The sequence below is a fragment of the Halichoerus grypus genome, chromosome 6 (genome assembly GCF_964656455.1).
Source record: "Halichoerus grypus chromosome 6, mHalGry1.hap1.1, whole genome shotgun sequence".
In the NCBI taxonomy this organism is placed as follows: Eukaryota; Metazoa; Chordata; class Mammalia; order Carnivora; family Phocidae; genus Halichoerus; species Halichoerus grypus.
The window spans coordinates 119,351,570-119,379,476 of record NC_135717.1 but is presented as its reverse complement, the minus strand read 5'-3'; the positions used below and the strand labels follow the sequence as shown (position 1 = coordinate 119,379,476).

The following is a 27,907-nucleotide window of genomic DNA, read 5'->3' as shown; positions in this document are numbered from 1 at the left end:
ATAGGAGCTGGGATGGGTGGGGCTAGCTCCTGTCTATTTGGTTTGCAGTCAGGAAGCACTGTGGAAAAAAGAGCTAAAGGTATTTAGTGTGTGTATCTAATGAGGAAAGTAAAAAGAGGGGACTAACCAGTCATTATTTTTAGAAACAAAAAGACAAACAGAAGCATGTTTCAGAGGCTGGCTGGTGAGGGAGCTGTGGGAAGCTGCGGCATCCAAGCTGTTCCTGTGTTGCAGGCATGTTTTAATGAAGGAACCAGGCCAGCCAGCCTCAAAGGGAATTTTGAGGGTATCATTCTTTTGAATTACTGCTGTTCATCTGTTCTCTTCACCTCCCCCGCCCTAAAGAAGGGGTGGGAGCATAAACTACTGTCCAGTATCCCTGTCTTAGATGTCATAAACTGAGGCCGACCTAGCCTCACCTTTTCATTGTCCTTTCACCCAAACCCCTAACAAATAAAACCTCTATACCATCTCCTTTTCCCTTCCCTCATCCTGCCTACAGGCTTCTCCCTACCCGAACAAAAAAAAATTTGCTTGCATTTTTATTCTGTCATTACATAGCCCGCAGCATTTCACTGGCCCCTTTATGGCTGATGGAGCCCAGGCGGGCTGCCCGATGAGGGAAGACAGCATTTGGCCGATGGGGCTGCTGTGTGCCATTGCTGCTGGCCATTGGGCCTCTGTCCTCTACAGCTCCATCCTGGCTCATTAAAACCCTGAGCCAAATAGCTGGGCAGGCTCCTGCTGCAGCACTGTGGGGGCCAGGAAGTTAAATGGTTCTCCTAATCCTGCATAATTTATCTCCCTGTTAGCCCCCTCATAAATAGTCCAATTCAGCCCTACCATGGAGAGCTTCATTCTGAATTTCCTATTTTTGTGCTGACCAACGAGTGTCCAGCCTTTCCCTTCTTCTCTCTTTATTATTATTATTAAAAATTATTTTCCCCTTGTTCGCTACGAGCCTTGCCTAAACGTTTTTTTCATTTGGAGCCTCCTGCCTGGACCCCACTTCACCAGCAATCTGTCCACTTCTCTCGTTTGGACCTGATATCACAGAGCAGTTGGTGCTGCGGCCCTCCTCTTTTCCTCTCCTCACAGCTTTCTAGTGCCTCTTTTTCTCCTTCCCCATTTTCTCCTTTAATCCATCTCCTCTCCTTTTCCATCACTTTCAGTTTTTTCTCCTTTCCATTCCCTCTCCAGCCCCTCTGTCCAGGAACCATCCTTATTGCAGGATGTTTGGTAGGACATTATAAAAGGGCACTGAATCGCTTATTTTTTTTTTCACATCTCTGTTTCTGTTTCGTTTCAGAGATTTACAAACGAGGACCACCTGGCAGTTCATAAACACAAGCATGAGATGACATTGAAATTTGGCCCAGCCCGAACTGACTCAGTCATCATTGCAGGTATTTGCTGCCCCAAAAGCCACGTGCCTTGATATCACCAGACAGTTAAGATTAATACCAGGGACCAGATGTACTGGGAGCTCTACTCCCCTTTTCCCATTAAGAGCCCTTATGTGATCTGCATTTAATCAGGAAAAACGAACACTACAAGCCCCCAAGTTTCAATTGTGCCCTCCATTCTGTTTTAAATACAAGATTGTGTTCTGCAGTTTTTGAGGTGGGTGTGTGGAGGTTTTGTCTTGGCTTTTTCAGTCTATTCCCTCCTTGCCTTCTTTTTATTAAGACTTTGGAAGATTTACAGACAAAAGACGCCTTTGACATTTCTCTCTACCCACAGTGAAGGGGTGAACAAAAGAAAGCAAGAAAGCCGACCTAGCCTGGCTGCTTCTCTTCCACTGGGTGTCAGTTTCCCCCAAGCAGGCAGATTGTCAGTTTGTAAATTCGTCTTGCCTTGTGAACCCAGACAGCATTGAGGGCACATTTCCAAAGCTCAAACAAGACATTTAGTCAATGGAACTTTCTAAGCCAATTTGGGTGACCTGGAACCTCTTGCTGGTTGTTTAGATACTGTCGTGCTTACATATGCCATTCTCCAGAGAGCATTCTCAGAAACTGCTCTCAAATCGTGCAGCACTTCTGTCGTGCCATTTTTAACTAGACAGACATACAAAACAAAGTGGGTCTTTTCTTTTGATACTATGAGGGGTTCTGATTTAGCCTGAGTTAAGCAGGCTTACTCCAGTATTTAGCCAATAGGGGATTTAGTTGATAGTTATTACACCAGTTAATAACTCAGATAAGACACAATTTTTCTAAGTATTACTAGCCAAAATGCAACCCAAGATATAGTGAAGGAAAGAGAGAACCTCCTTCTCCATACTTTTCTGTGTGAAGAAAGGAACTTGCCTTTACAGATCTCCTAATCCTTATTAATTCAGCAAGTATGTATTGAATAGCTACTGTGTGCACCAGCCACTTTGCTAGGAGCTTGTAGATTATAATTCCTGGAAAAGGACATGAGTGGGGACATTGTCATCGATGATCCTTAAGAAAACCTGTAGGAAATCCTTAGGGAAGAATGGATATGGTATAAAAATATATGTTGGTAGTACATACTTAAATTTATTAAGTCAAGGCATATATACATGAAAAAATTTTTAGTACAAGTGAATAATTCAAACAATATAAATACTAAGAGAATGAATATTAAGTTGAATTAATCAGAGAGTTTATGAAAGAGATACATTTGAGGCAAGGTTATCAAGTTGGAAAGGTTATTTCAAAGGTGGAAAGGTCTATGCCAAGTCTCCAAGAGTGATGAGAGAAATCGATACAGGATAGTCCCAAGGAGAGAAAGTATTTTCCTGTTATTCTTTGCATTCTGTTCTGGAGTGCTCATCCCATTGCACATGACTCCAGTTATCCTGTCCAGGCTGGTAATTCTCATTTCTCTAAATTGAGACTTTGTGTCCGACATGTATTCCAATCCCTTATTGAACGCTTACTTGGCTGTCTTTCTGTCATTCAGATCTTCCTGCCCCCCCATGCCCCATTTCTGAACTTCTCTCCTTGTCCCCTAAACCTTCTCCTTCTCCTTGTTATTCAGTGGTATCAGTATTCTCAAAATCTTGAGTTGTTTAAAAAAAAAAATCTTTTTTTTTTTTTTAAGATTTTATTTATTTATTTGACAGAGAGAGACACAGTGAGAGAGGGAACACAAGCAGGGGGAGTGGAAGAGGGAGAAGCAGGCTCCCCACTGAGCAGGGAGCCTGATGCGGGGCTCGATCCCAGGACCCTGAGATCATGACCTGAGCCGAAGGCAGATGCTTAACAACTGAGCCACCCAGGCGCCCCTAAAAAAAAAAAATCTTGAGTTATTTTATTCTTTCTTCACATTCTCTCTGTTCTGTTCCTTCCACCACCTTCATTACGCTTGGGTTTCTCCAAAGTCTCCTAGCTGGCCTCCTTGACTGGTTTGTTATTCTAATCTTGCATTCTCTTGAAAAGCCAGTCTTGGGGCACCTGGGTGGCTCAGTCGGTTAAGTGTCTGCCTTTGGCTCAGGTCCTGATCCCAGGGTCCTGGGATTGAGGCCTGCATCGGGCTCCCTGAGCCCGCTTCTCCCTCTCCACCCCACCCCCCTGTTGTGCTCTCTCTCACTATCTCTCTCTCTCTCTCTCACTCAAATAAATAAAATCTTTTAAAAAAAGAAAGGAAAGCCAGTCTTCCCTAAACTCTTCTGCTTTGCTCAAAATCTGTCCTAATCTGGGGTACCTGGCTCTCTGGCTCAGTTGATAGAACATGAGACTCTTGATCTCAGGGCCATGAGTTCAGACCCCACCTTGGGGATAAAGTTTACTTAAAAAAAAAAAAAAAAAACCTAAAAACCATCTCCCTCTAAATAAAATGCTCTTAGATTTAAAAAAAAAAAAAAGCTCAAACCATAAGAGACTCTTCTTAATCATAGGAAACAAACTGAGGGTTGCTGGAGGGAAGGGGGGTGGGTGATGGGCATTAAGGAGGGCATGTGAAGTAATGAGCTTTGGGTGTTATATGCAACTGATGAATCACTGAATTCTAGCTCTGAAATTAATAATATATGTTAATTAATTGAATTTAAATTTTAAAAATCTGTCCTAATCTTCCTATTTTCTTTTACTTTCAAGGCTGTTTATACTTGGACTCTCAGGCTTTCTATAATCTATAATTCTATAATCTACCTACCCAACTTTGTATACAACTTATATACCTGACTTGATTATCTTTTTTTTTTTTTTTTTTAAGTAGGCTCCACACCCAACGTGGGGCTTGGACTCATGACCTTAAGATCAAGAGTCACAGGCTTTACCGACTGAGCCAGCCAGGCTCCCCCTGACTTGATTATCTTTACGCTAGGCATACCTTTTCCTCCTCACCTATATGTGGTCCCCATACCCTGCCTCTCTCTATGCCTTTACCTGCCTTACTCCTCTTACCCTCCAAATCTTCTCATCTTTCTCTTGGTGAAAACCATTCTTGAAGGCCCAGCTCAAGCCCCACTTCTTGAAACTTCCTAACTCTTCTGTCATTAATTTGTCTTTATTTAATTACTCTAACAAATTTATTCTCTACTACACATGGCACCTATTTTTTTGTATACTATGATGCTGTCTATGTATATTGGTTTATTTCCTCAACTAGAAAACATTTTCATTGTTCCATAGGGCAAGAGCCATGTCTTATGTATTTGGGCAAAACTCCTATACTCCTATCCCTGTCTTCCCCCAAATTTACCCACAAGTATATATGCATATAGCATCAAAACATGTAGAAAGTATTCAGTAAACACTTGTTGATTTCTTTAGAATCATCAGAGCACACTAAAGGTTTTTATATATTTTCTGGCTGGTTGTTTGGGAGCAGTTTGTATGGGTCTCAGGTCAGAGAAGCCAAAGGCCCTCTTCTGCCATCACCATGCCCTTAGCTGCCCCGTCCTGTTTCACTTGAGTTGTGATTTGTGTGTGCCCTTACTAAAGAACTCTTGAGCATAAAGGATGATATTACCTCCACTCACCCGGGGATGGAGGAAAAGTGGCTTCATCATTGGCCAACCAAAGCTTCCAGAGGACCTTTTAAAACTATTTTGGGAGGTAGTGGTAACTTTTCCAAACACTCTGATTCAGAAGAGGTTTTGTTTAAATTAAAAAAAAAAAAAAATTATGCTGTTCCTTGGAAAGTCCCAGTGGACTATTTCCAATCGATCATGCTAAAGGGAACGATTTTAATCCCAGGTCTCACTCCTTAAAACGTCATTTAAACATTGTTCTATTTCTGTCATTCAATTTAGTGGTTTGGGGTATGAAATGAATCCCTGAGGTGACTAGCATGTCAAAGAAAACCATCATAATAGAAGTTTAGATCCAGGAACAGAATTCAACTGACTTAAGAGAGAAAAACTAGAAAACCAGAATGGGGAGAGAGGAGCTCAAATCTAAAATTCAAGTTGCTTAGAAAGTTCCCATGGGTTACTGATTGCCTTCCTCTTCCCAAGGGCAGAGGCACTGTTGAGGAAAGATTTGTGCAGCCCCTGAGAGGATATTTTGGCTGGCAAATCTAAATCCAAATATCCTGGTTTCCGGAATTTGCTCTGGGCCCAGGTCTCTGTAAAATGAGCTCTATTGTTTGCAGTTTCCTTTTCTAGCTCATGATCTTGCTGTCTTGTTCCCCAGCCCCTAGATTTGCCTGGAATGCCTTCAGAAGGTAACAGACCCTTACCTCAGTGACCACTGAAAGACAAGGCACCATTTCTTATTTGGTAGCTTTAGCAAGCAAAGTCAACCATCTGATCCTCAGTTTCTTCTCCTCATCAGATTTTAACGTCCATCTGCTTATACCTGCTCACTTCAGACCTAGCAGGGAGTAAGTTTAAAGAGAAAATGTCGCTTAACTGTTCTTGATTTTCAGATCTGGAGGTTTCACAGACTCCACCTGGGTGGGTGGTTTTGTTTTGTTTGGGGGTGAGGGAGGTGAAACCAGCCTCTGGGAGAAAGGGGGTTACAGGGATAGTCACACAACAAAACATCATCCTGTCTTCCCTCTGCCGGCCTCGAGGCCGCACAGCACAGACACCCTCTGGTGGCCTAGCACTGGCCTTCACCTGCTCTCGCTCCGTAAAAGCAAACTTGCCCTAACACAGAGACTCTTTCCAAATAGAAGAATAAAAATGTGTTCTCTATATACTGTCAAGTTTTAATTTCAGGTCCAAACTAAAATAAAGTTTCCTTTTTTTTTTTCCCATGTCTGCAGATCAGACTCCTACTCCGACTAGATTCCTGAAGAATTGTGAGGAGGTGGGGCTCTTCAATGAATTAGCTAGCTCCTTTGAACATGAATTCAAGAAAGCTGCAGATGAGGAGGAAAAAAAGGCAAGAGGCGGGACTTTTGCTGACAAACTGGCAGTGTTCAGATGGAGGCTATTTTCAGTGTGCCCTGGGATAATTTGCTTAGTCGGTTAAAGCACAAAATTATGGGCTTCGTTCTTTAGAACCAGATAATACCCACTAATCCAAGTCAGCCTTCCACATCTTCAGGGGTTCCAGATGTGATGGATCAGCACAAGTCTGTCTTTACCAAAAATTAGGCTCCTTGCCCTTTCAGTGGAGCATTAGTTCAGTAATCCTTTTTTTTTTTTTTTTAATTATTTCTCTTCTGAATATGTTAAGGATGTTAAAAGATTATAAATTACTCAGATTCTGTGAGATAACATTTTTGGGGGTTAAATCTCTCACTCTTTTCTGAGCTAATCAGACTTCTCACCTGGACTGTTATCATTCAGTCAGCCAATCAACAAACATTTATTGAATCTTGACACTTCTTTGTTTCAATATATGCAGCTCTTACCTTCAGGTAGCTTTCTCGTAATATTCAAGACATTAAACTTCAAGAAGGATGTTTTTAATGCCTTCCAAAGGAGATCAACCAGGATGGTGAAAGAACTAAAAATTATGTCACTTTGGGAACATAAAAAGAAACTGAGGAAGTTTTGCTTGGAAAAGAGAAGTTTTAAGGTGAAAAAAATTGTAGTCTTCAAATATGTGAAGAGCTTTCATGTAAAAGAGTGGTTAAACTTAATCTGTGTGGCCTAGAGGTAGAAATAGGACCAGCAGGTGGACGCTATTGCAAAGTGTGTGCAATTAGATGTAGGCCACTTAGTGTGGATACTGTAGAGAGGATTAGAATGTTGGAATCCCTTATTCTGAGTTCTTCCCTTCTAAGAAGAAGAGAGCAGGTAAATCAAGAGAGTTGTGCATGATTTTTTTTCATCCAGCTTAAAATGTAATTGTAAAAATGCAAGATAAGGTGTCCTTATCACTGGAGTTTTTTCCAACTTCCGTAGCTTCCTCTGAGCTTCTTTTCCTGCTGTCTCCCTCAAACCGAAAGAAAGCAGGGAAATCCAATGGCATATATTTGTAGTTCTACTTTCAAATGGCTGGACTAGCCACAGTCTTCTCGTTATTTTTCTTTAGAGACTCCAGTCTCTCATCTCTCTGTGGCTTCAACCTACGTGGTATAATTTTATTTTACAGCTTCCCTACCTCATCCCCCCCACCACCATCATTTCTCCTTCTCCCAAGACAAATCAGTCAAATTGTTTCCACCAGGATGTGAGCGATTTAAAATCAAACTCATTATAGGCAAATTCAAGAAAATTAACTTCCCTTTAAAAGTGTGAAGTCTTTTGTACTGCCACTTTAACTCAGTTGACACTTCTGGGAGGCCATTCATAGTTGGTCAGGCTTTTATCCGTTGGCATCTCAGTATTTCTTCCTGTCTATGCAGGGGGGGGTCTTTACCTCCCCTTGATGAGAAGAACAGACTCAGTAGAAGATTGTATCCAGGAATGTTGACTGAGTCTAAAATTTCACTGAACCACAGCTTTTCTAGGAGATGCCTCAAAGGGATTTTAAACCCTTGGTTCTATTTACTTAGAGGCCTCTCCTTCCCACCACCCTCTGACTTCAGGGATCCCAGAATTAGCTGAATTGGGCCCAACATCTTCACAATGTAGAAAAAAATGAGGGCAGAAATGAAAGCATCTTTGCTATTGCTCACCCCCATCAGATTGGAGAGAAAGAACCATTACCACTTTCTCTAATGTGGTAGATGCCAGATTATCTTCAGTGTGCTCAACTACCAAGATTTCTAGGATTAAGGTAGCAAGGGAAGAGTTAGAAACAAGCTCCTCTTTGACCAAGAAGCTTAAGATATGGGAAGAATAGAACAAAGGATCTATTTTGTCATGAAACCGGACTGCAGTGGCAGCCCTCCTGGCGTGGTACAGTGTCTGGGCCGCCCTCTCAGATGGTTTATGGATCCCTGCAAAGCCATTTACAGCTCCATGGTTCTGTGAAGTGATTCACCACTGCCAGAAAAGTACTCTCGTTCCTTTCTGGTTTTCTCCAGTCCTACTTCTAGGATCAAGTTCTAATTTCTTTAACTGATCAAATAGCCAGCCTTTCCTTTCCTTATTACCCCCAAACCCTAGCTTCCTGACTTCTAGCCTCTAACATCAGATGTTGGGATGAAATCACCATCGAGCATGGGAAGTTCCCTGGAAAAGATCTTTCCTATCTTGTTTGTAGTACTTCAATAGCTAATTTGCCTTTGTTTGCTTTTGATACTTGGGTAATCTAGTCCTTCTGGTTGGCAGAAAAAGTGCTCACAGTTCTCCAGTGGCCAGCAGAGCTGGTTGGAAATAGGCAAGCACTGGATTCAGGAATCATTTTACTTTCATGAAAAATTATGTAATTATGATATTTGCATGGATTTAAATGACGTCTTTTTTTTTTCCTTTCAGGGTCTTTATAAACATTTATAAGTATTTTTTTTTCCTTTCAGAATCTTTATAAGTGTTCACCCATGGTGAAGCAGGAATTATTTCTATTTTACAGTTAGAAAAACAGAAGTTCTGAGAAGTTAAAATGATCTGGCCAGAGTTGTACATAAAACCTATGTTTCATATTTCTTTGACTTACAGTTCAGTTCTTTGACCAAGGGCTGAACTTAGAAGTATATTTTCTTGGGGCTCTTGGCTGGCTCAGTCAGTAGAACATGTGACTCTTGATCTCAGGGTTGTGAGTTCAAGCCCTACATTAGGTGTGGAGCCTACTTAAAAAAAAAAAAGAAAAGAACCTTCAAAGATTTTGATTCAGCCTGTAGGGAATCATGGGGTTGAACTTTGCTTATTTCTCTCTTTCAACAGGCTGCTGCTGGGCCCCTTGACATGTCTTTGCCTTCCACACCAGACATCAAAATCAAAGAAGAAGAGCCAGTGGAGGTAGACTCATCCCCACCTGATAGCCCTGCTTCTAGTCCCTGCTCCCCGCCACTCAAGGAAAAGGTAAATTCTCTACCAAGAATTATCCCAGGGGTGCCTGGGTGGCTCAGTTGGTTGAGCGTCCAACTCTTGGTTTCGGCTTAGGTCATGATCTCAGGGTGTGGGATCAACTCCCGTGTCCAGCTCTGCACTCAGTGGAGAGTCTGCTTCAGATTCTCTCTCCTTCCCCCTCTGTTCCTCCCCCTGCCCACTTGAGTGCACACTTACTCTCTCTCTAAAATAAATAAAATCTTAAAAAGAAAAAATTATCCCAAATGTTAGTTGGTAGGTAGATTAAGTTTTGATTCATTAGTTGTATAAATAATGTGTGATACAGGATTGATTATACTTAAATAATGTTCATTGTTTAGAAGATTTGTATAAATTACACCTATTCTCTGACCCAGCAGTTCCACTTCTGAGTCTATATGGAAGTGAAATTAGTGTATATGTCGACTATATAAAAGTATATAAGAATGCTCATAACAGTTGTATTCATAATGGTCAAAGAACTGAAGTAGTCCAAATGTCCATCAATAAGAGAATGAATAAATAAATAAATTGTGGTATATTTCTAAAATGGAATAGTAAGGGTACCTGGGTGGCTCAGTTAAGCACCTGACTCTTGGTTTCGGCTCGTCATGATCTCAGGGTCATGAGTTCAAGCCCCACGTCGGGCTTCATGCTGGTCATTGAGCCTGCTTAAGATTCTCTCTCTCCATCTCCCTTTGCCCTTTGCTTCCCCCACCCCCCTCTCTCTAAAAATAAATAAATGAAATAAAATGGAATACCACATGGCATTAAAAAAGAATGAACTAATGACATGCACAGCAATGTGGTGAATCCCACAAAAGTTATATTGAACAACAACAAAATTCAGACACAGAAGTACACACATGACTCCATTTACATTAGGTTCAAGAAGAGGCAAAACTATTTGATGATGATAGAACTCAAAGTAAATGTTTAACTTTCATGAGGGAAGGTATGGATTGGGAAGGGACACCTTCTGGGGTGCTGGAAATGGGCTCCGTCTTGTTGTTACATATATAGTCATTTATTTATATCCTTTAGATTAATGTACTTTATGTATGTTGACTTCAGTTATTTTGGTTTTTTTTGGTGGGGGGGGTTGTTTTTTTTTTTTTAAGACAAGGAGAGAGAGGAGTGGGGAGGGGCAGAGGGAGAGAGAGAGAATCCCGTGGAGCCCAACATGGGGCTCAGTCTCACGACCCTGAGATCATGACCTGAGCTGAAACCAAGAGTCGGCCACCCAACCAACTGCACCACGCAGGTGCCTCTGTACTTCAGTTATTAAGTGGGAAAGAAAAATTACGTAATTCATAAATTGGACATTAAATGATTTTGGAAAAAAATCTTTTTTTTTTTTCCAGGATTTTATTTATTTATTTGACAGAGACACAGTGAGGGGGAACACAAGCAGGGGGAGTAGGAGAGGAAGAAGCAGGCTTCCTGCGCAGCAGGGAGCCCGATGTGGGGCTTGATCCCAGGAAACTGGGATCATGACCTGAGCTGAAGGCAGATGCCTAATGACTGAGCCACCCAGGCGCCCCGGAAAAAAATCTTTTAGAAGGAAGGCTTCTAGTGACTCAAAGAGAAAATCTACTAGAATTCTGAGTATTATTTTATTTTATTATTTATTTATTTATTTATTTTTAAAGATTTTATTTATTTATTTGACAGAGAGAGAGACAGCGAGAGAAGGGACACAAGCAGGGGGAGTGGGAGAGGGAGAAGCAGGTTTCCCACGGAGCAGGGAGCCCAATATGGGGCTCGATCCCAGGACCCTGGGATCATGACCTGAGCCGAAGGCAGACGCTTAACGACTGAGCCACCCAGGCGCCCCTGAGTATTATTTTTTTAAAGGAAACTTTTTATGAGGTAGTATTTTTCATAAATTTATTGAAATACAGCATACATACAGAAAAGTGCATGAATTGTGAGTATATAGCTCACTGAATTTTCATGAAGTTTACAGCCTGTGTAACCAGCACCCAGATATTATCAGAACCTCAGAAGCCCCCTCATGCCTCTTTCCAATCTCTACTGCTCTACCAGGGGCTATTAATTTTAATGTTCCTCATTTTAATTTTATTTAATTTAATTTAATTTTAATGTACCTCATTTTACCTCCCTCCAAATTTGGTTTGATAACTTCTCCAAACTACCTCTTCCATAAGCATTACAATTGTCCCTCCTCCCTCCCCTTTTCATTAGCAACCAGGTCCTAAAGGTTGTCTAGAGATGTGTGAGGGCCAGTGTGGCCACTAGCAACTGAGGTCCCAAACAAGTTAACAGTGAGAAGCAGTTTGTTTTATTACAACATGACCCTTAAACTTCCATAGCCTTTTCTTCCATAGCCTTTTTTAAAGGGATCCATCTGGGGGTGCCTGGCTGGCTCAGTCAGTAAAGCGTGTGACTCTTGATCCCAGGGTCGTGAGTTCAAGCCGCACATTGGGCATAGAGCTTACCTAAAATAAAAAGGTGGGAGTGGGGGTATATGTCTGTAGGACATACTAGGTTGCCTTCTCACCAGTCTTACACCCTGCCTTTTTTCATTAGAGATCAGAGAACACTCAGGCATCAGATTTGGAATAAAGAGTGAAAAATTATGACAGTCCTTGGAAGTTATATGGCACTACAGTGCTTCTATAAAGATTTCAAGTGATTTTCCAACTCTCATCTCATTCATATAGCAATCATCCCTGAAAGGGAGATAGCCAAAAAGCCTTAACTCAGCATTCCTATTGAATGGGCGAGTGAAGTATGGGTCCATGATCATGATAGAGTTAGGGCATGATTTACATGAGTCACTGTAGTGCTCTTTCCAGTAAATGTGTACTACATTTAACCAGCTACATATTTTCCTATAAGCAGCCCCTTATAGCATTTTGTGTTCTGTTGGTCTCTTCTCCTCAGGAGGTGGCCCCAAAGCCTGTCGTGATCTCTACCCCCACACCTACCATCGTGCGCCCTGGCTCCCTACCTCTCCACTTGGGCTATGATCCACTTCACCCGACCCTTCCCTCCCCAACTTCTGTCATCACACAGGCTCCACCATCTAACAGGCAGCTGGGGTAAGTAAAGCAGGGAGAAACAGTGGAGCCTGAACGTTTTTGTACTTGGTAAAAAAAAAAAAAACAGCGACTGTTTTTGAATACTCAAAGAAAACGAGTCAGTGAGATTGTCTCTCAAAATAAAATATCCCCCCATAAGCAGACATCTCCTTTACCTTATTAGTAAACAAGCAAGTATTTATTTGGGGATAATAATTCCTGAATTTGGAGGTTTAATACTTCTTTGATCTAAAAGAAGAATCTTTAAAACTTTAGGAAGTTCATCATAATGGTGGAAGCCACACAGGGAAGTACGTTTAGTTCTTGGCCTCGATCTGTACAAGGTTTGGAGGGCATTACTGAATGATGGGCTGAAACCCATTGTCATCTTTTTGAGTCTGGTGTTCCCCCTCAGTCTGGGGTTCTTGGTCTTTGCTACCCCTAATTTTGTTTGTCTGTCTGTCTTCAGTCCTGGCGTGGTCCATACAGACTTCCTAATGAGGTGACTTGAGCTCCTGTCCCCAGGTACCCATGGGTTTAGAGGTTGTTGTCAGGATTCAGCCTCTTAAAGCTTATTGTTCTCTGGACCCACAAGGAAAAATACAAAGTGACATCTTTTGGGGACAAGGTAGAGCAGTACATGCAAAGGAACAAGAGAAACTTACTCATATTTGGCTATCATACGACATAATTCAGCTTTGCAAAATGACAACTTTGGTCCAAGTTCCAGCTAAGGCAAGACAGAATTTATACATGCCAGTGGTAGGGATGTTTGTTTAGTTGTTCTGAAATCTTAATAGGATTAGCTTCCCACCCGTTTGAATTCAGTGGTGTTTGCTTAATTTGCAAGGTGTAAAGATCTTACCATTTCTGGCCATCTGTCCATCTGTAAGGTAAGGTAAGAGGCATTCCCTGGTTCTTCCACGTTCATGAGAGTGTCAAGATTTTATAGTGTTGCCCTGTAGCTTCCCTAACTAGAGAAGCCGGGGCAATCTGCTGTAATTATAGGAGGAAGATCCATAGACAAAAGGGTCTGTATGATGAGCATTTCACTTCGTGTCTCCTCAGGTCTCCCACTGGCTCCCTCCCTCTCGTCATGCATCTTGCTAATGGACAGACTATGCCTGTGCTGCCAGGGCCTCCGGTACAGATGCCTTCTGTTATATCGGTGAGCTCTGTCGGCGCAGCCAGCCCTGCCCACACACTAATCCCTCCCTTCCACCTGAGTGCTCGTAAACACACATGCGCCCCAGGGAAACGGGGGCCCTGGTCTGTATTAGTTGAGCGTGGCAGCCTGCCGAAACTCTCTGTTAACCTCTGCCAATCCAGCACTGCGGAACACTAGACAAAGACTCATCTGGACAATTGGCTCCTGGTCTAGGAATTGATCTTGCCAGCCTGCTGATTGGTTGATATCACTTGGCGCTTAGCGCCTCCCACATTGCCCACCACTTTCCTCAAGATACAGCCCCAGCCGTTCCCATGGAAATTGTCACAGCACTAAAGGATTCGATTCCCTATCCTGTGGTGCTCCGTGGGGAAAGGTGTTTCCCAGGCTGTCCCTCTGTGCCCTCCGGACAGGCTGCACAGAACAGGCCCTGACACGCCAGTCTCCAAAGCACTTCATTTTGGAGCTGTTGCCCCACCACTAGTATTATGTTCCCTTCTGGTTTTTCCTCCTCCTCTTGATCCAGCTGGCCAGACCTGTGTCTATGGTGCCCAACATTCCTGGTATCCCTGGCCCACCAGTTAACAGCAGTGGTTCCATTTCTCCCTCTGGCCACCCTATGCCATCAGAAGCCAAGATGGTGAGTACATCCCAGCTTGGGGCAGTGTTGGCCCTTTCGAAAGAAGTGTTATCAGCCTAGGTTTTTCAAGTGAGCCAGGCAAAGAAACCTTCTGGGGCTTGCAAAGCTAAAGATACCCTGCGGTGGGGTCTGGAGAAGAAAAGACCCTGATTCATGACTCCTCTCTCCTCTCTTCTACCTTTAGAGCCTGGTACATAGACCATGGCAGTGAAAAGAGGCAGCACAGATTGTTTGGAGTGGAATGCTTGCTGTTTCAGTTCCAGGGTGACAGATGGAGGGTGGATGAGTGGGCAGGAGAGCTGGCCAAGAGGTGAATAGCTGCGTAACCAGCACCTGGCCAGGTTCCAGGAGAGAGCTTTCATCTGGACTCTATTACTTCAACAACCCCCACCCTCCAACTGTGCCCAGGATGATAGCCAAGGAACAGAGTAGGCATGTTAGGGATCCAGGTGCACATTCTCCCTGTCATTTTCTTTTAATTCCTCTGTTAAGGGCAAATTGGTGTGGAAATTTTAGTGATCTCTAAGGTCAGTATTAAAATCTAAGCCCTCTCTTCTCACCCTTGATAGAATCTTATCCTTGACAAGCAATTTTTTATTATTGTTCCCTACAGAGACTAAAAGCCACCCTAACCCACCAAGTCTCCTCAATCAATGGTGGATGTGGAATGGTGGTGGGTACTGCCAGCACCATGGTGACGGCCCGTCCTGAGCAGAGCCAGCTCCTCATCCAACACCCTGATGCCCCATCCCCTGCCCAGCCACAGGTCAGTTGGGCCCTTGGACGGGGGAGCCTGCTCTGTCACCGTTACTTTATGTTACGTCTGGTTTTCGAGGAGCAGAAAGAGCAGGTTTCAGTCTTCTTGGCATCTTCTTGTGCTTTGGTTCTTGTTAACAGTTTGACGGTAGCAGAATGCACCAGTCTTTATCTACTCTTCTGTTATATTTACATCAGACACGCTGGAGAATGCAGAGCTGGCACGGAAGAGTTCTCAATTTTTGGTTTTTGGTTTTTTCTATATGTGAATGACGTATCTGCAAAACCCTCTAAAATGTGACAGAACCTGACTCAAACCACTTTGTGCACCAAAGGAGGCTCCGCTAGTCTCTTTCCCATGCGTTAAGTCTTACAGAAAATAAACAAACCAAAACAAAGACAAAAACAAGAACCAAAAAAACTTACCTGATTAGGTTTTGTAGCCAAAATTAGGTAATAACAATATATGAGTAAAATGGGGTGTCACAGTACTAAGATGGCTGAGTAAACAGACATAATAGAACACCTTTTCCTTATCAATTTAATCCCTTTCTATCACAGAGAAATGAAAGTCTTACTAAAGCTAGAATAGTCCCTTTTGTATGCCCCGTTCTTTTCCCAAGGAAGCCTCAGTTTTAATAAGTTTCTTTGAAAACTGAATAGGCCTTAGTTTTTGTAGTATCTGCACTGGACAGGTGACAACAACCTGAGATGGGTTTCTAGAATTACATCTTTGTCCAGCCCCTTTTTCTGATGTCACCACCTGCTTCGTCAGTTACCACCACATGTCCTAACATTTAATGGCCATATGCCGCCTTAAAGCTTGGCCAACAACTAAAGCCTTCATTTGAGTTTTCTTGTTGGAAGCTGAGCTGGCCCTCCCTCCTAGAACCCCTTCCGATGCCCGTCCCTGGAAATGGCAAAGCAGTTGCCTGAGTTGTGCTGCTGCCCTCTCAAGAAAACGACGTGACTTCCTTTTTAGTCACCGCTGATCCCTTTCTTTCTCATTCTTCCCCTCTTTCCCTTGGTGTTCTTTCAGCTCTCTTCCCTGCATGAGCTGCTGAGTTACTGTGAGAGAATCAGAACCTACCGTTTCTTTTCCTCATCCCCCTAAAGTGCCGGTCTTCCCATGTGCTCCACCAAGCTCAGGACAAAGAGGAAATTGAAGTCTCAAGAGAATTAGTATAAACTTCCATAGTACAGTGAGAAGCAATGACCCAAGGCCTCCAGCTCGTTAAATTGAGTTTTAAATTTCTTCTCCATTTTTTCTTTTGGGAGAGATAATATTAGTGTGAATAAATAAAATTACCTCTTGATTATCTATATTAACGGAGAACATGAATTAGTAGGGCCTGAAGTGGAGTATAAGATTCTGTTTTTTATAAGCTCATGCTTAGTCTCATGCAACTGATGTGAGCTCTGGCTCTTGGGAACTACTAATACAGATATTTTCTAAGAGCAACAGATCCAGGAAGAATTTGTTTTTGGCATTGTTTTACATTTATATAGTTTCTTTTATACAGATGGCTGACCTTTCTACATTTTAATTTTGCCTGCTCTTACAAAGTTGGTCTATCTTCTCTGAACACATACCAGCTAATAGAAAGGGAAGATGATCCAGAAGTACTGTAGTGACAGAGGACGTCAGCCTAAAGTTTAAAGACAAAAGGCTGTCCTATATCACCAGTGTGTAAAGGGATTAAAAATGTTTTTTTGCATAAAAACAAACAGGACAAACAAGGTGCGGAGGGTGATTGCTGAGGATGATTAATAACTGACTATAAATAAGAATGTACTAATCCGTATCTCTCCATGATAGCCAGTATCTCACCAGTAGTAAAGTCTTTCCTCCTTTTCTGAAACTTGTTGTAGCATTCAATTGTTTGTATATATTGCTTGTCCAAATCAGTGATTCTCAAATATCTTTATTCCTGTCTCCCTAAAAATTCCCCCGACACCCAGCCCCCATTACGGTTTCCCCTCCTACAGGAAGATTCCCTGTTGTTAAGAAACAAAAAGTGACGCTAGCTTCATCTTGTCTGTCTGTCTCAGAAATAATCAGTTTCCACCTGAGCTGTGGTTTATCTAAGTTTGGGGCTGAGAAGACCGGAAGGAAATGGGGAGGCAGAGAAAAGAGAAACTCAGGGGCATGGTGATGAGACATGCTCTGGTTGCAGAGACTGGTACATCCCTTTACCAGATCTTTACCAGAGCTTACTAACCTACCTGACATCAGGTTTAATTTGCAAAGGGTTGATGTTCCCTTCAAGTAACTCCTCTTTCTGGGCCCCAGGTCTCACCAGCCCAGCCCACTCCCAGCACAGGAGGGCGACGGCGACGCACAGTGGATGAAGATCCTGATGAACGGCGGCAGCGTTTTCTGGAGCGCAACCGGGCTGCAGCCTCCCGCTGCCGTCAAAAGCGGAAGCTCTGGGTGTCCTCCCTCGAGAAGAAGGCAGAGGAACTCACTTCTCAGAACATTCAGCTGAGTGTGAGTGGGTCCCTGGGTGGTTATTGGGATTGATGAATCTGGAAAGTGAGATTGAATCAGAAAAAAGTGAAACAGTATAAAAGAAGATGATAACTCTAAATTAGGACTGTTCCAGAAGATGTGCCAGGAAGAATGCAGAAAGAAACTCTTAACTGTCAAAATTGAAATCTCTTCCCCAGGGGTTGGAAAAGACTCACCATCTACTCCCAAACCTGTTGCTAGAGTCTGAATCATCCACAGACCCATTTGGATGGAGGAAATTAGATTAATTGTCCCAGGGTACTCTTTTAGGTCATCAGTCGAATCCGACTGGGGTCGTAGAGCACCCAAAGGGAAATGTATTTGCCCCGGATAATGCAGCTTAATGAAAGAAAGAAAAAACCACACAAGCACAAATAGAAAAATTATAATCCAGATATTTTCTTGAATATTATTTTCCCTTCTTTTGATAACTTATTATAAGATTTCACTTCAAAGGTATATATGAATATATTTATGTATATAACATATGTATACCTACATGCACACACAAGTGTATAGAACAAAACCAAAGTTCTTCAATATGCCTTTCCCAGTCTTATTCTTTCCTGTGGATGAGTTTGGTGTGTACCTACCAGACATATATGTATTTCTAAATATTTTTTTCATTTATACTTTTTGTGGGGTAGTCAGGGAGGGACTGTGTGTTTTAACATAACTAGGTTGATAGTATCTCCTCCTGGAGATCTGGCCATCTGTCTAGAGAATCTACTTCATTTTTTTTAATAGCTCTATGGTAGTATATTCTGTAGTGTGGTTATATTATAAGGTATGGGTATTTACAGTGTTTCTAATTTTTTGCCAGAACAGCAGTGCTATAGTTAACATTGTATGCACTTGAGTAGGTAGTTTTGTTAAATAGATTCCTGGAAGTAGGCTTTCTTAGTCGGAGGACATATGCATTATTAATTTTGGTATGATTATGTTTATCCTAAATAGGAGTAATGTTTCTGTTATAAATCCCTCCTTTTCACTGTAAGCAGCTCCTGTCAGTGAATTCATGACTGTACTGGCCCTGAGCTGTATGAAGCCTTGCGGGATGAGGAGTCTCCCAGATTCAGGGGAGAAAATCCAGGCAGCATTCTGTCCTCATCGTGGGGACAGCCACTGGGGGCGCAGGGGTGGAGGGTGCATTTTCTTGATACTCTTTTCTTCCCTCCCTCTTCAGAACGAAGTCACATTGCTACGCAATGAGGTGGCTCAGTTGAAACAGCTACTGTTAGCTCATAAAGACTGCCCGGTTACTGCACTACAGAAAAAGACCCAAGGCTATTTAGGTGAGTGGCTCACAACCTAAGCAAGGGTAGTCAGTCAGTAAACTGCATGTACCGAGTGTCTCAACTATTTATAATTTTATAATCCCATTCTGAATGTTCTGGAGGGATCCACGCTGATGAATGAGCAGCCTTTCTGGAACAGCCAGTCCTGCAAAATAATTTTGTTTTCAGAACCATATAGAGTTATCCTAATTATCTGTCATGGGAGATAAAGGGTAGCAATATTTATCAGGTGCCTACTTTGTGTTAGGCCCTCTACCATCTGCCCAATTCTCTCATGAAGTAGATATTGCCTCCATTTATATACAAGAAAACCACTCAGAATAGTCATGTACCTGAAGTTACACAGTTGGTGAAGTAGCAGAGCCAAGATTCCCATCTAGGTCTTTCTTATTCCAAAGACGCTATCTTGGCCTCAAGAGAATATAAACAATAGATGATACATTGGCGTTTGTTAAGCATTGTGCTATGGGGGTGTATTTTATCTTTCTAATGATGGACCCATGGTGGTTTTAGTTTGTAACCTATGTGCACACATAAAATAGTGCTAGAAAGGGATGGTCATAGAGTCGTGCTCGGGACAAGCACAGTCCTGAAATTAAAATTACTGTGAATAATTTGCTTATGGACAGTGAAAGCTAATAAAACATTTTCCTTTACAAATTTAATAAATTCCTAGAAATTTTGGCTATCAGATTTTGATATATTAAGTTATTTTTCCACTAACTGTTTTTATCATTTCAGAGATGTGTTCGCATAGAAAAAGAGTAACCACATCACTCATTTTAAACATCTCTATTTAAATTTTAATTTTAATATGTACTTCAGGATACATTCATTCATTAAGCAGATAGTGATTGAGCCTCTTCTTTGCCAAGCACTGTTTTATATGCTGAGGATATAATAGGAAGCCAGATAGATTAGATTAAAATCCCTGCCCTTGAGGGGCTTATATTTTAGTAGGTGAGACAGACAATAAGCAAGATAAATAGGTACAATATATGGTCTATTAGATAAGAGTAAATGCTTGGAAGAAAAAATAAAACAGGAAAGAGGAATATGAAATGTTGGCAGCGGGGTTGAAATTTTAGATGAGGTGGCTTTTGAATAAAGACTTTAAGGAAGTGACGGAGCTGGCTATGCATTTATATGGGAGGAAAAGTACTGCCAACGGGAAGAACAGCAAATGCAAAGACCCAAAGTGGGATGCACCTGGCACATTCTGGGAACATCAAGGCTGGATTGGAGAGAACCGGGGATGGAGAGTAGTTGGAGATGAGGTAGGGGAGCTAACAGGAACATTTTTATATAGGCCCTCATCAGTCCTAGTAAGGACCTCGGCTTTTACTCTACATGGGGGGCCATTAGAGGGTTTTTAGAGGAAGAGTGACATGACTGGTCTGACCTACTTTTGAACAGAATCACTCTGTTAGAGAGTGCAGGAGTGCACAACAGAAGCAAGCAGTCCGTTTAGGAGTCTGTGGCAATTATGTGAGCAGGAGGTGGTGGAGCCTTGAGCCAGGATGGTGGTAGTGAAAATGGTGAGGAGGGGTTGAATTCAGGGTATATTTTGAAGTTAGAGTGACAGGGTCTGATGACGGGCCAGATGGGGTGGTATATATGAGAAAAGAATCAAAAGCTGCCCCAAAGTTTTTGGCCTGAGCAACTGCAAGAGTGGAGTTGCCATTAGTTGAAGTAGAGGAAAGTGTAGAAGCAAATGGATTAGGAGGTGTGTCTGCAGCTCAGATTTGGACAAGCTGAACTTAAGAAGCTTGCAGGCGGAGGTATCAAGTGGAGGCTGGTTATATGGTCCTGCAGTTCAGAGAAAAGGCTGAAGATACAACTTTGGGAGTCAGCAGCATGTAGTTAGTTTTTAAAGCCACAAAACCAGATGAAATGGTTTCGTTATTGAAAGAGCACAGACAGAAAGAAGAAAGGTAGTCGCAGGACCGAGCTCTGGGGTACTCCAACATTTAGAGGTCAGAGAAAGGAGAAGAAACCCACAAATGAGGCGGAATGAGCCGCCAAGAAGGCAGGAGGAAAATAAGCTGAGTAGTGAGTGTGGCATTCTGGAAACCAGGATAAGAAAGTGTTTCCAGGAGTTTAGTGATCAACATTTCAAATCCTTTTGACGGGGAAAGGAAGGCAAGGATTGAGTAGTCATCAGTATGATATTGATATACAGTAAGTTTTCTGCTCAATCCCTTCAAGAACTTTTGAGGGGCAGGCAATCCATTAAGCTACTTATTTGTTACAGCAAAGATGTATTTGGTTCCTGCTGTGTGGTGTAGACACTGTGGTAGGTATTTGACTCAGGCCAATGACACACTGTACCTCTGAGAGACTCAGAGTTATGAGGAGATAAACATGTCAGCCTGTGAATAAGGTATGCACAGATAGCCCAGTCAAAGAGCCCCTGGAGTGGGAGCTTCCTGAGGACAGGGCTCCTGTTTTATTCATTATATACCGCAGTGCTGGCACATGGAAGATGCTCAGTAAAATGATGAATAGATGAATGTGTGCTCTGAAAGCACCAGCGATGAGATAGTTAATTTCATGAGCGTAACAAAGAAGGTTTCACAGAAGAGGTTATATTTGAATCCTGAAAGGAGACTCAGACATTCATCAGGAGAGAATGAAAAATACAACCACTGGTTGTTGGCCCTTATTTATTCCACACATCTCTGTTTAAGCAGCCGTGGAGGCTGTGTGATGTTTCATAAAACTTTTTTTTTTTTTTTAAGATTTTATTTATTTATTTGAGAGAGAGAGAGAGAAAGAGCACAAGAGGGGGGAGCGGGAGAGGGAGAAGCAGACTCCCCGCTGAGCAGGGAGCCCGATGCGGGACTCGATCCCAGGACTCCAGGATCATGACCTGAGCCGAAGGCAGTCGCTTAACCAACTGAGCCACCCAGGCGCCTGATGTTTCATAAAACTTGACTGCAGAGCCACATGGAGTTACCTTTGTATGCAGCTCAGATATTTGTGTTTATCAGTAAAGTGTTATCATCACTTTAGGTGAAGTGGCGTAGCCCATAATAAATGTTTTCAATCATTAATGCCTAGCTAATTGATAGTCAGGAGGATCCAACAGGCCTCTTTGTAGTTTGTTGTATTAACTGAACCTTGGCCAAGGACTGGTCATTCATAACCTCATCTGAGTGAGCTTGATATTTACCAGGCTTCCCTGGGGTGCAAGTGCATGCTAAAAGAACATAAAAAATAACAGAATGATTAAATTCTTGTGGGAATTAATCAGAGAGGATAGCTTAAAAAAAAAAAATCTATTTTAAATAAATCACCTTTTAAGACATGACTGAAAGGAAAAGTGTTCCGGTAGGGGTAATGAACTACACAAAGACGCAGAAACCAGACGGTGTAATTAACATGCTGGGGGGTTACTTTACTGAGATAGATAGATTAATTTGGGCCTAGTTCTTGCGTCCCTTCTCACAACTTCCTGTTTCCTAGCCCCTTCGTGGCTTAGAAGCTAAGATTCTGGGAAGTATTCCCCCCAAAATGATGGGGGCTTCCTTTTCCTTTTGGGCTCCTTTAGAATTAATGGCACAAGGTGATCTTGCTTGTTTCCCCATTCTCTTTTCTAATCACTTGCTGTCTGCTCTCTGTCTTCCTTCCTGGCAGAAAGCCCCAAGGAAAGCTCAGAGCCGACGGGTTCTCCAGCCCCTGTGATTCAGCACAGCTCAGCAACAGCCCCTAGCAATGGCCTCAGTGTTCGCTCGGCGGCTGAAGCTGTAGCTACCTCGGTCCTCACTCAGATGGCCAGCCAAAGGACAGAACTGAGCATGCCGATACAGTCGCATGTGATCATGACCCCACAGTCCCAGTCTGCGGGCAGATGATGCCTCCCCTGGTGGAGAGGTCCCCAGTCAGAGCTCGCCCGCCCGAGAGCCAAGAGAGATGTCATCTTATCGCCTCCCGTCTGCCTTGGACATGGCAATATGGGGGGGAAATTGTGTGTTGTGAGTAACGGACAGATGTGGGGCTTTTCAGCCACATGGTCATGTACATTAACACCTGTACTAGGAGCCTCCCAGCCCCAGAGCCACATAGATCATCCCCTACGGGGGCAGTTTCTGATGTACCCACAGCCAAAGGCCTTTCCAGATGGTCCGAACAATCACCCCTGCCCGTGCATGTGTACCTGTCTCTTTTAACACTAACCCTTGCACTGCTAGATTTTGGGTTTCTCAGTTCCCTCTCTTCCCACTAAGCCATGGCTGTTACCTTCCTGTTCCTTAGCAGCACGCCACTTCCTGCTAGGTAGAGGGAGGCTAGTATTGATGGCAGGGCACCCGCTGGCCCGCCCCAGCCACCCAGTGGGCTCAGGACTTTGTCTCCCATTAATTGCTTATTTTATCCCTTTACCCCCTTCCTGAAGTCTAGTTCAAACATTCACTTATGGCGAATGTAAAATTACCCTTGATGTATGAATTAGCAGTATTTTCCAGCTCTTCCATAAACTTTAGTCCTTCTCCCTACCTGCCACCAAAAAAACCCAAAAACAAACAAAAAAACAAAGCAAAAAGAAAGAAACAAAACCCCAAGAATTTTAGTCCTTTTACAGCTATTTCCAGAGCTATTTGGGTCTCTCGTTTTGTGTCTTGAGTTTTCTCAGTCTACTGGTGGGGCCCTTTCCACCTACCACTAAGCCTTGGCAAGATCATCTTGTGGCCTTATTAGCTCTTGCTCGTTGGTGAAAAGGGAAAGTGCCCCGGATGTGACTGGCTGACCCGCCTCCTCCGCAGTCCACCCTCCTGCAGTGATCATTAGGGCAGGCAGGAACAGGAGAGTTTGACGCTCGTTCTTTCAAGTTACTGGATTGATTCTTTATGTCTTAAAAGAGTTTACTGGCCAAAGCATACATAACTCCTTTTGGTCGTCTGTCCGCACCTGCCTCTCCCTCTTTGTTCCCCTGCCTGGGTCACTGCCTCTCTCTCCAGGTGCAGCCCTCTGGAGCTGTTGTGTAGGGCACTCTTGCACTTCCTTGCTCTTCTCCCATCTCCCAGCCTCACCCAGCTATCTTCTTTTCCAGGCTAGGGTCTTCTGTTCGCAAGTGTCCCTCACCCTGGATCTCCCTTCTCTCGTTCACCAGGCTCCTAGGCTAGCCGCTAGGTCTCTCTGCTCCTGTAGTATTTCTTCAGCTCTCCTCTGCTTTCTGCCCCCCTAGATGCAGTGTGTCCCCAGAGGCCTGGCCCCAGGACTCTGAGGCATCAGAGCCAGGGTCCTGAGTGGGTTTTCTTGAGGATAAGGTAGGATGGGAAGAGGCAGGAAAGAGGAGGTGCAGTACTGATCTCAGCAGAAGACCCCTGTTTGGTGAAGGTCTGGCCTGCCTGGGAAATTGGTGACTATTGCTCTCAGCCATTCTTACTGTGAGGAGTTAGGTTACAGGGGGAGAAATTCATCCCTCTTGTCCCTCTTTCTTCCCCATTAAGACTTCTCATCTTCCTTTGGCTCTGAACTATGCAGTTTCTACCAGGGCCATAGGAAGCAATCCAAAGCCAGAGGCCTGTGGTTAGATAGGTCAGCTTTAATAGCCTGTCAGTATGAATCCCTTCCAGTTGTCCCAGAGCCACCTTCTGCCATCTGCCCAAGCCAAGAATGTCCTTTTCTCCCTCTCTCCTACCTCCATCTTAAATTTACATACAGAATAACTGCCAGCTTCCTTTCTTAGTTTGTCTTCCAGAATTGGCTGTCATGGGGGAATGAGGGAACATTCTAAGCTGCAAGATTCCCATCTTCGCAGATGATACACTGGTGAGCCAGGCAGAGGACATGTTCTATTGCGTCTGTTTTAATTTCCCCTCCTGCTTTTCAGAGCCGGTGCTGAGCAAGACACACCTGGTGAAGAGAAAGGAGAGAAAACATGATTTTCTCATCCTCTACCACCCGGGACCCAACAGGAATAGCCCCTGAGGTGACTCAGTCTAGCAAATGGCATGGCAGATGGTCAGGATGCCACTTACCACCTCCAGGGACTTCATTTGCCTTTAACAGTTCACAGCCATAACTTGTACTCAGGACTTTTCCTTTAGACGGCTGTGCCCTGGGACTTCTGCTTTAGTTGTGTTTCATTTTTTACTTTCTTGATTTCCCACCAGCAGCCTTGCCCTAAAGCTTGACTGAGTTTATGGCTCCTAAGGAGCCTTCGTAAGACCCTTGACTATTTTTCTTCCCCCTTTAGTCAAGTGTTTTTCAAGATAAGAATCCTTTTGTCACTGCACACATGCCCTGCCTTACTGCTTGGCCTTGGAGGAAGTTTGAGTCCTGTCTGTCTGTCTGTCCCTGGGTAGGATAGCTAATTTATTTAGAGGGTCTTATTTAGTTTCTTAGTCCCCACGTCTCATTCTCTTGAGTCCTTACTTCATTTTCATTGGTAGGAAGTTATTGGGGACCTAAATGAGGGGCATTGCCAGAACCTAAGTAGTAAAGCAGTAGGAAGGGGCAGGACAGAACCTCCTAGATCACTCTTTAGTTGGTCCGTGACTATTGCTTATCCTGAGACTCTGTCATAGTTAAGGGGAATGTCACGTACCTTGTTACTGCTGCCAGCCCTGTGGCCACTCCCCTTCCCCTCTGCTTTCCAAACTCATCTGGACCAGAACCAAACATCATGGAGGGTGTCACTTAGCCCCTCTTACTGACCATGGCCTTTCTAGGGGCCTAAGGGAAGATACTTTCTGAAAGGAGCTGGGAGTATGGATGCCTTGGGACTCTTCTGAGTGAACACAAGACTCCGGCCTCCCGCCTCATCTGAGAGAGACAGCTGGTAGATAACCAAGGCCATAGAGAAAGGTACCAGACCAGGTTTGCGGTCTTGCAGACTTTGTCCTAGTCCTTTCAAAGAAAGCTTGCTCGGAATTGAAAAGTCTGGGAAAGCTTCCCTCACTGCTAAAGAAAGCTAGAAAAATAGGCCCTCCCTTACTCTTTCCCTGTTGGTTGTATGCCCCAAATCTGGCTTCCTTCAGCCTCCACTCCTCTCCTTGGCCCTGAGCACTAGACCATATACTCTTGGTAGTGGTAAACAAGGAGATGGCCTCACTGAACCTCTTTCACCTTGCCGCCTTCCCTGTGCCTGTTCTGTTGTTCTTGGCTCCTATCCTGATTCACTGCCCTCCGGCACCACCCATCCTGGTTGACGGGGTACTTAACTATAACCATGCCCTGTCTATAGCCTGAACCACCAAGCAGACACCAAAATATTCCTCCTGTGGTTTCTGAGGCTCCCGTGCTCCACACTGAGAGGCTCCTTTAAAGGTGCTAGCCCTGAGACCGCCCTTCCCCCCGAAAGCTCCCTCTTTCTTTCATGACTTCCTTCCCATCCCCAAATCATTATTTTTCATTAATATTGTACATTGTATACACAGGAAGGAAATGTATTCTTTTTTTTTCTTTAATTTCATAACCAGTCCGTTTAGAATCCAGTCCTCCTAGTTATATCACATATGCCTTTGTTGATATGCTCTTTCTGCTTTCTTTAGACTTTTGTTTGACAGGGGCGGAGGGAGGAACAGGACAGGCGAGGATCCTAAGGCAGAGTAGAGGATCCCCCTTCCTACTTCAGCCTCCCACAACCCTAACCATCCCTCTCATAGTATAGAACTGATTTCTCTCTGTTTGTGTTTGCACACATGCATGTACACAGACATAAATCCCCACCCACCCACCCACCCCTGAGTGGTGACCCAGCAGGAATGAGCATCAGCTGCTGGCCACCATTCCCACCCCCTGTTACCAGGTCGTTCATCGCTCTTTGGGGTAAAATGCTACCCCAGATTGAGAAGAGGCTGGGGAGAGTAGGGCAGGTTAAGGCGGCTATGTCCTCTGTAGGTGCAGGTTTGTATTTAGCTGCTAGGGTTTATTTTATTTTTTTAATGGGGAGCTGGTAGCACAGAGCTGTCTCACCACCATTAGCTACTGGTGAGTGCTGTTTCAGCTGTAAGAAATGGCTAGGAGCACTAGTTTCATTGGCTTTCCCTTAGGGTGGTGGTTCTCAGGATGTGGTCCAGGACCAGTGTAGCACCAGCAGCACCAGCATCTGGGAGCTTGTTAGACATCACATTTGGCCCCACCACAGACCTATTGAATCAGAAACTCGGGCTGGGCTCTAACAAGCACCCCACGTGATTCTAATGCACACTAAAGTGTGAGAACCATTTCCTTAGGGGCAAGCTGGGACATCCTTGTAGGGTGTCAGGGATATTTTAAGTACCATCCTCTGCCTGAGCACTAACACATTTTTCCATTTCCTCCAGTCCCTCTCTCCACCCCCATTAAAACAACAACCACGTCATTCATCTCAAAATCTAGGTTTGTCTTCCTTCTACTTCCTCCTAAAACCTGTCCTGCCTTGGTCTGGACAGGAATTGTCCCATATTCCCTTGCAGACTGGTCACTCCACATTCTTTGTTACAGGAAGGACGGGCTGGAGCGCTAGCTGTCCTGTACACACACACACACACACACACACACACACACACACACCTACACACCCCTTTCCGGCAGGTAGATGAGCCTCCAGCCCCAGCAGTTGAGGCTGCTGCCTCCTTACATAGTATCTGTTGACAGAAAGCCGTGTGTACCTATGGTTATATCTCTGTTCATCTGTATATCTCTGACATGTAGCAGCGCCTCTCCATCTCATCAAGGAACCCGACTCTGGGTCTGGTCTCCCCCATCCCCAGTGGTGGGCTTTGACGTGTGGGAGGGTGTAGTGCTACAGGCCGTTTTGTTACAAAACTGTCTTGTCCCCTTCCCTGCCACCCAACTCAGCATGATCCCTGTGAGCAGGCTCTCACAGTCTCCTGGGACGGGCTGAGGCAGAGGCTTCACTCTCTTCTCCCTCCTCCTCCCCTCTCCCACCCCCCTTACCACCCAGCAGTTATCCCCCCAGCCATGCCTTCTCCCGCTCCCCCTCGCCCTGACATATATTGTGCCTTATTTATGCTGCAAATATAACATTAAACTATCAAGAGAACCACTGTTATGTCTAATGCTTCAGTACTCTCATCTACAAGTCCCAGTGGCCGCTCTTTCTGGGAACTCATTGGGCTTTCATGTCTGTGCTCTTCCTTGCTCTCCCATTTCTGAGGACAGAAGGAGCAGGGATTTTTATCCCTCCTTTTTATGCAGGGAAGACACAGCCTAAAGAAGGTAGGTGGTTTATATAAATTACAGAACAT

The 27,907-nt window shown here is 43.8% G+C and overlaps 1 protein-coding gene across 7 annotated transcripts in view; it reads left to right on the top strand.

Annotated features, from left to right (window-relative positions):
• Window positions 1-27,706, top strand: part of LOC118555789 (cyclic AMP-dependent transcription factor ATF-7) — a 97,205-nt gene extending 69,499 nt beyond the window's left edge. For 4 of the 7 annotated variants that reach the window (XM_036124167.2, XM_036124163.2, XM_036124165.2 and 1 more), the window contains exons 3-12: window positions 1,310-1,406; window positions 6,190-6,308; window positions 9,146-9,283; window positions 12,200-12,357; window positions 13,405-13,504; window positions 14,031-14,144; window positions 14,758-14,910; window positions 17,194-17,391; window positions 18,599-18,707; window positions 22,350-27,706. In XM_036124167.2, the coding sequence (XP_035980060.1) occupies window positions 1,310-1,406; window positions 6,190-6,308; window positions 9,146-9,283; window positions 12,200-12,357; window positions 13,405-13,504; window positions 14,031-14,144; window positions 14,758-14,910; window positions 17,194-17,391; window positions 18,599-18,707; window positions 22,350-22,567 (1,404 nt within the window). In that variant the 3' untranslated portion in view covers window positions 22,568-27,706. Of the gene's footprint in view, window positions 1-1,309; window positions 1,407-5,612; window positions 5,644-5,753; window positions 5,803-6,189; window positions 6,309-6,842; window positions 6,951-9,145; window positions 9,284-12,199; window positions 12,358-13,404; window positions 13,505-14,030; window positions 14,145-14,757; window positions 14,911-17,193; window positions 17,392-18,598; window positions 18,708-22,349 lie in introns of those variants that run through there. The other 3 variants (XM_078076062.1, XM_078076063.1, XM_078076061.1) reach the window with 3 other exon arrangements.
• Window positions 27,707-27,907: the final 201 nt, after the last annotated feature.